Source organism: Salvelinus fontinalis, chromosome 39 (genome assembly GCF_029448725.1).
Source record: "Salvelinus fontinalis isolate EN_2023a chromosome 39, ASM2944872v1, whole genome shotgun sequence".
In the NCBI taxonomy this organism is placed as follows: domain Eukaryota; kingdom Metazoa; phylum Chordata; class Actinopteri; order Salmoniformes; family Salmonidae; genus Salvelinus; species Salvelinus fontinalis.
This window is the reverse complement of record NC_074703.1, coordinates 18,986,421-19,001,978: the sequence shown is the minus strand read 5'-3', so window position 1 is coordinate 19,001,978 and position 15,558 is coordinate 18,986,421. Positions and strand designations below refer to the sequence as shown.

The 15,558-nt window shown below is 46.2% G+C and overlaps 1 protein-coding gene across 2 annotated transcripts in view; it reads right to left on the bottom strand.

Moving 5' to 3' along the window:
* Nucleotides 1–15,558, bottom strand: part of LOC129838609 (D(4) dopamine receptor-like) — a 30,517-nt gene that overhangs the window by 9,889 nt on the left and 5,070 nt on the right. For both annotated transcript variants that reach the window (XM_055905695.1, XM_055905697.1), the window contains exons 2-4: nt 11,789–11,976; nt 2,098–2,429; nt 1,567–1,679 (exon numbers count right to left, since the gene is read on the bottom strand). In XM_055905695.1, the coding sequence (XP_055761670.1) occupies nt 1,567–1,679; nt 2,098–2,382 (398 nt within the window). In that variant the 5' untranslated portion in view covers nt 2,383–2,429; nt 11,789–11,976. The remainder of the gene's footprint in view (nt 1–1,566; nt 1,680–2,097; nt 2,430–11,788; nt 11,977–15,558) is intronic.

The window sequence follows — 15,558 nt, the reverse complement described above, 5'->3', positions numbered from 1 at the left end:
GAGATGAAGACGTGAATCCAACGTATCAATTGTTAATTTATAGACAAACTGGAATTAAAGGCATACTAAGTCAGTGACACAAATGGAACTATCCTATCTCCTTCAAATGTTGATATTTGGTTGTGTTCACAACCAAGTACACAATTCAATATCACTAAATATCATTAAATTAAACCCTAGACCTGTTGTATTGTCTATTTTTTGTCAAATTCTGGGTTGAAATAAAACAATAGCTGTTGATGACTTTGCAAATCCTATAGCTTGTAGGCCTAAATAGCATCATTTATGATATAGGAGTGATAAGAGTTTGGTCACATTTTATTTACTCTGCTAAACCTACCCTTTTGTAATGACTTCGATAGCAGCAGTGAATCTATTTTGTTTTTTTAAAGTGGAGATCTCTCAACAATCGTTCTCACGATAGCACATTGGTGATAGTCAGTACCAAATATCAAAGCTAATAGGGCTTGGGTAAAAACCCTGGATGGGAGACCAAAGGTTTTTAAATCTTTTTATTTCACCTTTATGTAACCAGGTAGGCCAGTTAAGAACAAGTTCTCATTTACAACTGCGACCTGGCCAAGATAAAGCAAAGCAGTGCGACACAAACAACGACACAGAGTTACACATGGAATAAACAAACATACAGTCAATAATACAATAGAAAAAGTCTATATACAGTGTGTGCAAATGAGGTAGGATAAGGGAGGTAAGGCAATAAATAGGCCATAGTGGCGAAATAATTACAATATAGCAATTAAACACTGGAGTGATAGATGTCCAGAAGATGAATGTGCAAGTAGAGATACTGGGGTGCAAAGGAGCAAAATAAATAAAATAAATAACAGTATGGGGATGAGGTAGTTGGATGGGCTATTTACAGATGGGCTATGTACAGGTGCAGTGATCTGTGAGCTGCTCTGACAGCTGGTGCTTAACGTTAGTGAGGGAGATATGAGTCTCCAGCTTCAGTGATCATTTTTGCAATTGGCAGCAGAGAACTGGAAGGAAAGGCAGCCAAAGGAGGAATTGGCTTTGGGGGTGACCAGTGAAATATACCTGCCGGAGTGCGTGCTACGGGTGGACTCTGCTATGGTGACCAGTGAACTAACTGTAATTCTCAATTCTCCAGTAGGAGGTGCTGCCCAGCCTATTGTTTTTTTTATTCTGACAGTCGATATAACACTGAAGATCTGACATTGTTTTAGAGGTACACATTCAAGGTTTATATACAAGAAATCCCTATGTTGAAATGTTGGTTACCATGATGACATAATCCTGTGGTAGAAATGTAGCCCTCAGAACAACAGTTAATTACTTTTTTCAAATCCAATGTATTTTCCACGTATATTCCACATCACAATATGTTGACAAATGACATTGAAGCAACGTTGATTCAACCGGTTTGTGCCCTGTGGGTGGACATGTGTTGTTACTAGGTTTCAGAGTCCGGTGTACCGTAACTAGACAGGTCAGAGAGGGACAGGTGTGGTATTGAAAAGTAGTGCGAACTGACAGCCATGTGTTACCATAGTGTCCAGGTGAAGTTGAGACAGAAGGACTCACCTGTCCACACTGATGGCACATAGGTTGAGGATGGAGGCGGTGCACAGCATGACATCCATGGTCATCAGAGCATCACAGATGTATGTGCTCAGGGTCCAGGTACCACCCAGGAACTGGGAAACAACGACAACAACACCAACAACAGGTTGTCAGTCCTGTCGGCAATGGACTTTAAACTACAAAGAGACAGACAGGGCAGGTAATTGGACAAAACTATGAGTATGTGTTTCTCTAATAAATACATATTTTCTTATTTTTTTTAACCTTTATTTAACTAGGCAAGTCAGTTAAGAACAAATTCTTATTTTCAATGACGGCCTAGGAACAGTGGGTTAACTGCCTTGTTCAGGGGCAGAACGACAGATTTTTACCTTGTTAGCTCAGGGATTCAATCTAGCAACCTTTCGGTCCAACGCTCTAACCTCTAGGCTACCTGACGCCCAATTTAAGAGGTCATGGCGGGAAGGTCAACTTACACGCACGCAGGCACGCACGCGCGCACACACACACACACTCTCCACTCCTAATCACCTCAGAGTAGACATAGAGGGGCAGCACCAGTACAGCCAGCAGTAGGTCGGCCACAGACAGGCTGATGATGAAGTAGTTGGTGGCAGTCTTCAGGGAGCGCTCAGTGAGCACGCTCAGACACACAAGTACGTTGCCCAGGATGATGATCAGGATGAGGGGCACACCCAGCACCAGGGCAAAGTAGTTGTATTCATACTCTTTCCTCTGGCCCAGGACCACCAGCCCTCCCTCAGTCAGACCCTCTGGGGTGGCATTGCTGCTGGGTGATGTCGTCACATTGACCATGTCGATGATGGAGGCCCCGGGCTGCACTGTCGCTCTGAAGTTAACATCTAGGGAGGAGGCGAGAGAAGAGTGTTTGCTCTGGTGTGCCTTCAATAAGTATTCACACCCCTTGACTTTTGTACATTTTGTTGTGTTACAAAGTGGGGTTAAAATGGATTTAATCGTCAAAGTGGAAGAAAAATTTGAACATTTATTAAACATTTATGAAAAACAAAACACAAATATATCTCAATAAAATAAGTATTCAACCCCCTGAGTCAATACATGGTAGAAACACCATTGGCAGCGATTACAGCTGTGAGTCTTTTTGGGTAAGTCTGTAAGAGTTGTACAATATTTGTCCATGATATATATATTTTTTTTATTCTTTAAACTCTGTCAAGTTGGTTGTTGATCATTTCTAGACAGCCATTTTCAAGTCTTGCTATAGACTTTCAAGCCGATTTAAGTCAAAACTGTAACTAGGCCACTCAGGAACATTCAATGTCTGTTATGCTGGTGAATGAGGACCCAAAAGCGACTTAACAAAAACAGAGTCTTTATTCCAGTCTTAAACAAAACGGTACTCCAGGATATATCTTAGATGACACCTGCTCACACGCAGCATCTGTTGAAGGCAAAAACACGACAGGGCGGAACCAGGACACAGAACAGCAAACATCAAACAAAGATCCGACAAGGACAGAAGCGGAAAACAGAGGGAGAAATAGGAACTCTAATCAGAGGGCAAAATAGGGGACAGGTGTGAAAGATTAAATGAGGTAGTTAGGAGAATGAGGAACAGCTGGGAGCAGGAACGGAACGATAGAGAGAGAGCGAGAGAGGAAGAGAGGGAGGGGAAGAGAGAGGGATAGAAAGAGGGAAAGAACCTACTAAGACCAGCAGAGGGAGACAAATGGAAGGGAAGCACAGGGACAAGACATGATAATCAAATGACAAAACATGACAGTACCCCCCCACTCACCGAGCGCCTCCTGGCGCACTCGAGGAGGAACCCTGGCGGCAACGGAGGAAATCATCAATCAACGAACGGTCCAGAACGTCCCGAGATGGAACCCAACTCCTCTCCTCAGGACCGTAACCCTCCCAATCCACTAAGTACTGGTGACCACGTCCCCGAGAACGCATGTCCATGATCTTCCGTACCTTGTAAATAGGTGCGCCCTCGACAAGGACGGGAGGGGGGGAGGGAAGACGAACGGGAGCGCGAAGAAAAGGCTTGACACAAGAGACATGGAAGACAGGGTGGACGCGACGAAGATGTCGCGGAAGAAGCAGTCGCACAGCGACAGGATTGACGACCTGAGAGACACGGAACGGACCAATGAACCGCGGAGTCAACTTGCGAGAAGCTGTCGTAAGGGGAAGGTTACGAGTGGAAAGCCACACTCTCTGACCGCGACAATACCTAGGACTCTTAATCCTACGTTTATTGGCGGCTCTCACAGTCTGCGCCCTGTAACGGCAAAGTGCAGACCTGACCCTCCTCCAAGTGCGCTCACAACGTTGGACAAAAGCCTGAGCGGAGGGAACGCTGGACTCGGCGAGCTGGGACGAGAACAGAGGAGGCTGGTAACCAAGACTACTCTGAAACGGAGATAGCCCGGTAGCAGACGAAGGAAGCGAGTTGTGAGCGTACTCAGCCCAGGGGAGCTGTTCTGCCCAAGACGCAGGGTTTCGAAACGAAAGGCTGCGTAAAATGCGACCAATCGACTGATTGGCCCTTTCTGCTTGACCGTTAGACTGGGGATGAAACCCGGAAGAGAGACTGACGGAAGCACCGATCAAACGACAGAACTCCCTCCAAAACTGTGACGTGAATTGCGGACCTCTGTCTGAAACGGCGTCTAACGGGAGGCCATGAATTCTGAACACATTCTCAATGATGATTTGTGCCGTCTCCTTAGCGGAAGGAAGCTTAGCGAGGGGAATGAAATGTGCCGCCTTAGAGAACCTATCGATAACCGTAAGAATCACAGTCTTCCCCGCAGACGAAGGCAGACCGGTAATAAAGTCTAAGGCGATGTGAGACCATGGTCGAGAAGGAATGGGAAGCGGTCTGAGACGACCGGCAGGAGGAGAGTTACCTGACTTAGTCTGCGCGCAGTCCGAACAAGCAGCCACGAAACGGCGCGTGTCCCGCTCCTGAGTAGGCCACCAAAACCGCTGGCGAATAGAAGCAAGCGTACCCCGAACACCGGGGTGGCCAGCTAACTTGGCAGAATGAGCCCACTGAAGAACAGCCAGACGAGTAGAGACAGGAACAAACAGAAGGTTACTAGGACAAGCGCGCGGCGACGCAGTGTGAGTGAGCGCTTGCTTTACCTGTCTCTCAATTCCCCAGACAGTCAACCCGACAACACGCCCTTCAGGGAGAATCCCCTCGGGGTCGGTAGAAACCACAGAAGAACTAAAGAGACGGGATAAGGCATCAGGCTTGGTGTTCTTATTTCCCGGGCGATAGGAAATCACGAACTCAAAACGAGCGAAAAACAACGCCCAACGAGCTTGACGTGCATTAAGTCGTTTGGCAGAACGGATGTACTCAAGGTTCTTATGGTCAGTCCAAACGACAAAAGGAACGGTCGCCCCCTCCAACCACTGTCGCCATTCGCCTATGGCTAAGCGGATAGCGAGCAGTTCGCGGTTACCCACATCATAGTTGCGTTCCGATGGCGACAGGCGATGAGAAAAGTAAGCGCAAGGATGAACCTTATCGTCAGACTGGAAGCGCTGGGACAAAATGGCTCCCACGCCCACCTCTGAAGCGTCAACCTCGACAATAAATTGTTTAGTGACGTCAGGAGTAACAAGGATAGGAGCGGATGTAAAACGCTTCTTGAGGAGATCAAAAGCTCCCTGGGCGGAACCGGACCACTTAAAGCAAGTCTTGACAGAAGTCAGAGCTGTGAGAGGGGCAGCCACTTGACCGAAATTACGAATGAAACGCCGATAGAAATTAGCGAAACCGAGAAAACGCTGCAACTCGACACGTGACTTAGGAACGGGCCAATCGCTGACAGCCTGGACCTTAGCGGGATCCATCTGAATGCCTTCAGCGGAAATAACAGAACCAAGAAAAGTGACAGAGGAGACATGAAAGGCGCACTTCTCAGCCTTCACGTAGAGACAATTCTCTAAAAGGCGCTGGAGTACACGTCGAACGTGCTGAACATGAATCTCGAGTGACGATGAAAAAATCAGGATATCGTCAAGGTAAACGAAAACAAAGATGTTCAGCATGTCTCTCAGTACATCATTAACTAATGCCTGAAAGACAGCTGGAGCATTAGAGAGACCGAACGGCAGAACCCGGTATTCAAAATGCCCTAACGGAGTGTTAAACGCCGTTTTCCACTCGTCCCCCTCTCTGATGCGTACGAGATGGTAAGCGTTACGAAGGTCCAACTTAGTAAAGAACCTGGCTCCCTGCAGCATCTCAAAGGCTGACGACATAAGGGGAAGCGGATAACGATTCTTAACCGTTATGTCATTCAGCCCTCGATAATCCACGCAGGGGCGCAGAGTACCGTCCTTCTTCTTAACAAAGAAAAACCCCGCACCGGCGGGAGAGGAAGAAGGCACCACGGTACCGGCGTCGAGAGAAACAGACAGATAATCCTCGAGAGCCTTACGTTCGGGAGCCGACAGAGAGTATAGTCTACCCCGAGGGGGAGTGGTCCCTGGAAGGAGATCAATACAACAATCATACGACCGGTGAGGAGGAAGAGAGTTGGCTCTGGACCGACTGAAGACCGTGCGTAGATCATGATATTCCTCCGGCACTCCTGTCAAATCCCCAGGTTCCTCCTGAGTAGAGGGGACACAAGAAACAGGAGGGATAGCAGACATTAAACACTTCACATGACAAGAAACGTTCCAGGATAGGATAGAATTACTAGACCAATTAATAGAAGGATTATGACATACTAGCCAGGGATGACCCAAAACAACAGGTGTAAAAGGTGAACGAAAAATCAAAAAGGAAATGGTCTCGCTGTGGTTACCAGATACTGTGAGGGTTAAAGGTAGTGTCTCACATCTGATACTGGGGAGAGAACTACCATCTAAGGCGAACATGGGCGTGGGCCTCCCTAACTGTCTGAGAGGAATGTCATGTTTCCGAGCCCATGCTTCGTCCATAAAACAACCCTCAGCCCCAGAGTCTATCAAGGCACTGCAGGAAGCAGCCGAACCGGTCCAGCGTAGATGGACCGACAAGGTAGTACAGGATCTTGATGGAGAGACCTGAGTAGTAGCGCTCACCAGTAGCCCTCCGCTTACTGATGAGCTCTGGCTTTTACTGGACATGACATGACAAAATGTCCAGCAGAACCGCAATAGAGACAAAGGCGGTTGGTGATTCTCCGTTCCCTCTCCTTAGTCGAGATGCGAATACCTCCCAGCTGCATGGGCTCAATCTCTGAGCTGATGGGAGGAGATGGTTGAGATGCGGAGAGGGGGAACACCGTTAACGCGAGCTCTCCTCCACGAGCTCGGTGACGAAGATCTACCCGTCGTTCTATGCGGATGGCGAGTGCAATCAAAGAGTCCACGCTGGAAGGAACCTCCCGGGAGAGAATCTCATCCTTAACCTCAGCGTGAAGTCCCTCCAGAAAACGAGCGAGCAACGCCGGCTCGTTCCAGTCACTGGATGCAGCAAGAGTGCGAAACTCTATAGAGTAATCCGTTATGGATCGATCACCTTGACATAGGGAAGCCAGGGCCCTGGAAGCCTCCTTCCCAAAAACTGAACGATCAAAAACCCGTATCATCTCCTCTTTAAAGCTCTGATAATCGTTAGTACACTCAGCCCTTGCCTCCCAGATAGCTGTGCCCCACTCCCGAGCCCGACCAGTAAGGAGTGATATGACGTAGGCGATCCGAGCTCTCTCTCGTGAGTATGTGTTGGGCTGGAGAGAAAACACAATATCACACTGGGTGAGAAAGGAGCGGCACTCAGTGGGTTGCCCAGAGTAACATGGTGGGTTATTAACCCTAGGTTCCGAAGACTCGGAAGACCAGGAAGTAACAGGTGGCACGAGACGAAGACTCTGAAACTGTCCTGAGAGGTTGGAAACCTGAGCGGCCAGGGTCTCAACGGCATGACGAGCAGCAGACAATTCCTGCTCGTGTCTGCCGAGCATTGCTCCCTGGATCTCGATGGCAGTGTTGCGAGAATCCGTAGTCGCTGGGTCCATTGTGGTCGGATCTTTCTGTTATGCTGGTGAATGAGGACCCAAAAGCGACTTAACAAAAACAGAGTCTTTATTCCAGTCTTAAACAAAACGGTACTCCAGGATATATCTTAGATGACACCTGCTCACACGCAGCATCTGTTGAAGGCAAAAACACGACAGGGCGGAACCAGGACACAGAACAGCAAACATCAAACAAAGATCCGACAAGGACAGAAGCGGAAAACAGAGGGAGAAATAGGAACTCTAATCAGAGGGCAAAATAGGGGACAGGTGTGAAAGATTAAATGAGGTAGTTAGGAGAATGAGGAACAGCTGGGAGCAGGAACGGAACGATAGAGAGAGAGCGAGAGAGGAAGAGAGGGAGGGGAAGAGAGAGGGATAGAAAGAGGGAAAGAACCTACTAAGACCAGCAGAGGGAGACAAATGGAAGGGAAGCACAGGGACAAGACATGATAATCAAATGACAAAACATGACAATGTCATCTTGGTTAGCAACTCCAGTGTAGATTAGGTTATTGTCTTGCTGAAAGGTGAATTCCTCTTTCCTCTCAGGAATGTTGGAAAGCAGACTGCTGTATTACATTTATTTTTATCCCCAAAAACTCCCTAGTCCTTGCCAATGACAAGCATACCCATAACATGATGCAGCCCACCACCATGCAAAAAATATTAAAACTCCTGTTGTTTTGGATTTTCCCCAATATTTCTTAAGTGCATTTTTCCACACAGGATGCATGTTTTGGAATATTTCTTATTCTGTTCGGCCTTCCTTCTTTTCACTCTGTCATTTAGGTTAGTGTTGTGGAGTAAGTACAGCGTTGTTGACCATCCTCAGTTTTCTCACAACCATTCAACTCTGTAACTGTTTTAAAAACACCATTGGCCTCATGGTGAAATCCTAGAGCAGTTTCCTTCCTCTCCGGTAACTGAGTTAGGAAGGATGCCTGTATCAAATCAAATCAAAATCAAATCAAATTGTGTTTGTCACATGGGCCAAATACAACAGGGGCAGACCTTACAGTGAAATACTTAATTACAAGCCTACTTACTTACAGTTTCAAGAAAAATAAATGTTTAGAAAGTATTAACTAAAATAAACTGAAGGGGGGGAATGCAAATAGTCCGGGTAGCCATTTGATTAGCTGTTCAGGAGTCTTATAGCTTGGGTAGAAGCTGTTAAGAAGCCTTTTGGACCTAGACTTGACGCTCCGGTACTGCTTGCTGTGCGATAGTAGAGAGAACATTCTATGACTAGGGTGGCTGGAGTCTTTGGCAATTTTTAGGGCCTTCCTCTGCCTCCGCCTGGTATAGAGGTCCTGGATGTACTGGGCCGTACGCATTACCCACTGTAGTGCCTTGCGGTCGGAGGCTGTGCAGTTGCCATACCAGGTGGGGATGCAACCAGGCAGGATGTTCTCGATGGTGCAGCTGTAGAACTTTTTGAGGATCTGAGTACCCATGCTAAATCTTTTCAGTCTCCTGAGGGGGTAATAGGCTTTGTCGTGCCCTCTTCACTACTGTCTTGGTGTGTTGGACCATGATAGTTTGTTGGTGATGTGGACACCAAGGAACTTGAAGCTCTCAACCTGCTCCACTACAGCCCCATCAATGAGAATGGGGGTGTGCTCGGTCCTCCTTTTCCTGTAGTCTAAAATCATCTCCTTTGTCTTGATCATATTGAGGGAAAGGTGGTTGTCCTGGCACCACACTGCCAGGTCTCTGACCTCCTCTGTATAGGCTGTCTCGTCGTTGTCGGTGATCAGGCCTACCACTGTTGTGTCGTCAGCAAACTTAATGATGGTGTTGGAGTCGTGTTTGGCCATGGGGTCATGGATGAACAGGGAGTACAGGAGGGGACTGAGCACGCACCCCTGAGGGGCCCCAGTGTTTAGGGTCAGCATGGTAACTGGGGGCGGCCTGTCAGGAAGTCCAGGATTCAGTTGCAGAGGGAGGTGTTTAGTCCCAGGTTCCTTAACTTAGTGATGAGCTTTGAGGACAATATGGTGTTGAACGCTGAGCTGTATCTTTGTAGTGACTGGGTGTATTGGTACACCATCTAAAGTGTAATTAATAATTTAACAACTTCACCATGCTCAAAGGGATATTCAATGTCTGTTTATTTTTTATTTTGTACCCATCTACCAATAGGTGCCCTTCTTTGCGAGGAATTGGAAAACCTCCCTCGTCTTTGTGGTTGAATATGTGTTTGAAATTCCCTGCTCGACTGAGGGACCTTACAGATAATTGTATGTGTGGGGTACAGAGATGAGGTAGTCATTCAAAATCATGTTAAACACTATTATTGCACACAGAGTCCATGCAACTTATTATGTGACTTGTTAAGCACATTTGTACTCCTGAACTTATTTAGGCTTGCCATAATGAAGGGGTTAAATACTTATTGACTCAAGACATGTCAGCTTTTCGGTTTTTATTAATTTGTAAACATTTCTTAAAACATAATTCCACTTTGACATTATATGGTATTGTGTGTAGGCCAGTGACACAAAATCTCAAAGTAATGTATTTTAAATTCAGGCTGTAACACAACAAAATGTGGAAAAAGTCAAAGGGTGTGAATACTTTCTGAAGGCATCTGTATAGGTAGGAGAAAGTGTATAGGCAACAGAATAGATCATAGACTGTAGCAGCAGTATGTGTGTGTGCGTGTGCGTGTGTGTGTGTGTGTGTGTGTGTGTGTGTGTGTGTGTGTGTGTGTGTGTGTGTGTGTGTGTGTGTGTGTGTGTGTGTGTGTGTGTGTGTGTGTGTGTGTGTGTGTGTGTGTGTGTGTGGCTTCAGTATGCATGTGTGTACGTGTTGTGTGTGTGGGCGTATGCAGTGTATGTGTGTTGCGGGGTCTCAGTGTAGGTATGTGTGAATGTGTGGGTAGAGTCCAGTGTGTGTGCACAGAGTCAGTGCAAGAGAATTAGTGCAAAAAAGGGTCTTTGCAGGTAGTTCGGGTAGCCATTTGATTAGCTATTTATCAGTCTTGTTTAGTATTCTTGGGGGTAGGAGCTGTTCAGGGTCCTGTTGGTTCCAGACTTGGTGCACTGGTATCAATTGCCGTGCGGTAGCAGAGGGAACAGTCTATGGCTTCGGTGGCTGGAGTCTTTGACAGTGATTTGGGCCTTCCTCTGACACCCCCTGGTATAGAAGTCATGGATGGCAGAGAGCTCGACCCCAGTGATGTACTGGGCCGTACTCACCACCCTCTGTAGCACCTTGCGGTCGGGTGCCTTGCAGTTGCCATACCAAGCGGTGATGCAGCCAGTCAAGATGCTCGCAATGGTGCAGCTGTGGAGCTTTTGAGGATCCAAATCTTTTCAGCCTTTTGAGGGGGAAGAGGCCCTGTTGTGCCCTCTTCACAACTGTGTAGGTCTGTATGACCATGTTCATTCTTTAGTGCTCGCCCCTCCTTTTCCTCCTGTCTTGCTGACGTTAAGAGAGAGGTTGTTGTCCTGGCACCCCACTGCCAGGCCTCTGACCTCCTCTTTAAAGGCTGCCTCATTGTCATCAGTCCTACCACCGTTGTGTCAACCGCAAACTTGATGATGGGGTTGGAGTCGTGCACGGACAGGCAGTCGTGGGTGAACAGGGAACACAGGAGGGGAGTAAGCACACACCCATGAGGGGCCCACGTGTTGATGGTCAGAGTGGCGGATGTGTTGTTGCTTCCCCTCACCACCTGCCCATCAGGAAGTCCTGAGCTTGGTGATGAGCTTGGAGGGGACAATGCGGTTCAATGCTGTGCTGTAGTCAATGAACAGCATTCTTACATGGGTATTCCTTTTGTCCAAGTGGGTGAGGGCCGTGTGGAGTGCAATAGAGATTGCTTTCTCTGTGGATCTGTTGGGGCGTTATACGAATTGGAGTGGGTCCAGGGTGTCTGGGATGATGGTGTTGATGTGAGCCATGACCAGCCTTTCAAAGCGTTTCATGGCTATAGGTGGCTATAGGCAGGTTACCTTGGCATTCGTGGGCACGGGGACTATGATGGTCTGCTTGAAACAAGTTGGTATTACAGACCGGGTCAGGGATAGGTTGAACATTTCAGTGAAGCCACTTGCCAGCTAATCAGCGCATGCTCTGAGTATGTGTCCTGGTATTCTGTCTGGCCCCGCGGCCTTGCTAATGTCAACCTGTTTAATGGTCTTACTCACATGTAATCTGTGATAGTGTGCAGGTTCTGCCAAATCTGTTCATACCTTGATGAAGTGAGGCCGGGAGATGGGCAGAGCGTGATGTGCGTCCTGACCGCTGATTCTAGACACCGCGTGTTTAGCGTGTGTGTGTCAGCCAACTGCTTCCCCTCGCTGAGACCCGTGACAGCCATGTTTTATAGAGATGATTCTTCAGTCATGCTCGTCTCCCTGAGTGACATCACAGATCACACCTGCCATGGAAGAGGAAGAGATGGGATGTTAAAAACGAAAACACATTTTCTTTAACCTGTTGCAACTCGGTAGCCCAGAGTGACCGGTATTTTTCATCCGAAGTGATGGTACAGTAGGCATCTGTGTTTTCACATCAATGCAGTTTAAAGGAAAACTCCACCCCCAAAAAACGATAATTTGGTATTTGTTTCATTAGTCTACTGTTGATATATTGCCAAAATGTTTTGCCGTTTTAGAATAGCTTTTAAAGGAAAGTTTATTACTATTCCCTTTGCCCCTCACATTTTTAACTCCAACTATAATTCAGATGTCATCGTATGCAGCCTCCCTCCCTGTGTTATTGTTGTTTTGTTTTGTTGTTTTGTATGTTGTTCTGAAATAACACGTCTTGTTTCCCCACAATCTCCCCACTGAGCGTGCTCCAGATCAGAGCAGTTTTTCCTGTGAGATGGAACTGTCTTTTTCTCCGCGGCAACAGGTGAGGGTTGCCATGACACCCATGAGAGCTTGCACAATCTACAAAAAGACCCACTCGATCTGTTCCAGCTCATTTCACTTGTATAGATGAGAAATGAAAGCAGTGTTTTAAGTTTTTCCAATTTCGGAGTGGATCGGCCTAGTTTTGATTTACCTTTGTTGAGTTGTCAACTAGTGTGATTGCAACGTGAAATCAACTAACAATGTCCCATGTCATTGGATTTAAGTGAGAAGTTGGGTGAAAAAAGAATATGAAATTCCCTTAAGTTAATTACTTTTTGCAAATCCAATCAGTTTTCCACGTTGATTCGACATCATCAAAACATTTTTATGATGTGGAAAAAACATTTATTCAAACTGTTTTTGTGCAATTGATACATGACTGTATGTACAGACAGAGTTTGTCATGTTCTGTGTGTCTATGGTTCTGGTCCAAAAAAGGATTTCCTTCTCACATCTGGGCAGTCCAGATGCATTCATTGGTGATTATATTGATAATGTTCCTATATCAGGGATCACTTCCTGATAATAGCCACATATTTCCAAATAGAAGCATTTGTCCCAAGCAGAGACGGATTGATCTTTTCAATTTGATCCATGGTGGAAATTTGAATTGTGATCTGGAGGGTGTTCAAGCTCACTGCTGTGTTTAATATCTTGGTTGAATTCAAAAGAGCAATCTGGACAAAACACACACACACATGCACACAAACACACACAAAGCATTTCCTGGGCCTGCTGTGTAGCAGGTAATTCATCTATGTGGTCGGAGGACTCGGCGTTCCGCCTTAAATGTCAAACTAAGCGGGAGCTTGCAGCTTAGAACGAGAGCGGCGCAAAGGCAAAAAACCAAGACAGGGAAATAAAGTGGGAGTTATTGAGGTTTATCAGATCAGATGGAACGGACTGATAAAGCAGAGCAAAGAAGACGTGGATAGACATCACCACTCTTACAACAACCCCACATCCCCCTGGGAAAAAGCACTCTGCGGTGCACAAACAACCCACTGGGCGAAAACTAGTTGAATCAACGTTGTTTCCACGCCATTTCAACCTCAAAAAAAAAATCGACGTTGAATCAATGTGGATAACTGATTAGATTGACAAAAAGCCATCAATATAAGGGCATTTCATTTTTGACCCAACTTTTATTCACCTAAATCCAATGACACGGTGAAATGTTTTATTGATTTCATGTTGAACTCACGTTAGATTGACAGCGCAACCAAATGTAAATAAAAACATTGAACTGACGTCTGTGCCCAGTCGGAAGACCATTAGTCAAAGCAACTTTCCTCCCTCTCGCTCTGTCTGTCATCTGTCTCTCAGGCTGTGAGAGTTGGGCATTGTTGGGCTCCAATTCCGGTTTAATTGAACATGGGATTTCTCTAGAAGTGCCATTACAGCCCAACTGTGATGAACTACCAAAATCCCACTATCAAGGCGAATAGTCTCAGGTGAGAGCTAGACTTATATGAAAACGCATTACAGTAGACGCTACTGATGAACCCATCCGTAGATTTTCACTTCTGCTGCCCTCATTTAAACAGCAAATATTTTAGATAACCATAAAACTTCTTGTTGTGTTACTATAATTTTGGCAAGTTGAATCTCTGCATGCATACCCTGTCAAATAACGTTGCACATGATTTTTCTTTTATATATGCTAAGTAATGTTTTGTTGCACGTTTCAAGTGTTTCCTCACAGATGCTGTGATTGTGACCGGAAAGGGTTAACTACCAATGGTACATAGGAAGTGCGAATGTCTTCCCACTGTCACTGTGTATCTGTATTGCTGTATGAACTTTTAGAGAGAGGTCATACAAGTGAATGACATGGATATCTATTCCATTCTCTCTCTTAGCTGTTGTTCGTAGATGCTGTTCAGTGATGATCATTGTTTCTCTCCGTCTCTGTAAGAAAATACATTACACAACCACAGCTACTCCCCCACTCCTCTGGACATGCCAACATAAGCACCAACACACCTTAACACGAACACTGAACACGAGACCATTACAGTAATTATGGTCAATGGGTCTAATCCATGGTGGATATTCTTCTTAAAAAGGAACAATGGAATTCTGTAATTATATACCTCCACTTTGCACCTTTACGTTACATGACAGCCACTGATAAGTGGTGCTCATAGGACTTAGGTTGATGTATTGATGCTGTCTGTGGCTTGTTATCAATAATGGATGCTGGTGCATTTCTGCCCAACCCAGCTCTTTATTCTGCTAGTTGCCAATTACGATGTTAGAGCTGGCCAGTGCAGGGACAAACTGTCACCTTGGGTGGGTCAGCGAAACATGCCGTGGGTTGGAGAGTGGAAGGGAATCGTGTGTGGGAGTTGGTGGGGGTGGGTGTGTGTGTGGGGGAGGGGGGAGGTCAAACATTCAGCAGAGCACCATTAAATCACCCGCCAGCTTTGCCCATAGGACAGAGAGAGGGAGTGAGAGGGGACAGAGAGAGGCAGAGAGGGAAAGAGAGAGAAAGAGGGAGAGGAGAAAAAGAGAGTGAAAGCGATGAAGAGAGATATAAGCGACAAATCAACGCAGCCTTGACAACAAAACATAGATATACGCCTTATGTTGCTGAATGTCAATTTGTTTTCCAACCGAAGCCTAGCCTGAAAGTAACTTTTTCTGACAGCAGATGCTGTTTAATAGTGTTTTTAGTTGCTGAGATATACTTGAACAGGAGACAGCCTGTGATATTTCCTTTTGTGTTGCTTAAATGCCTTTACAAATGTATATATTTTTTTACAGCATTTCTGTTCACAAAAGCCATCAGCGCCGGGCCAGAGAGCATGCTGGGACACATTAGAGACAACAGTAGAAGATGGGGCAAGTAGCTGTCAGAATCAGAAAACAGAAACAGACATGCTGGGGTCAGATGTATGTGCGTGAGTTGTCGTTGTGTGTGCTTGCTTGTCTGAGTAGTGTGTGTGTGTGTGTGTGTGTGTGTGTGTGTGTGTGTGTGTGTGTGTGTGTGTGTGTGTGTGTGTGTGTGTGTGTGTGTGTGTGTGTGCGTGTGCGTGTGCGTAGAAAGATAACAATTGCAAACCAAGATCACTACCCTTCTCCTGGTTTTCACCGTT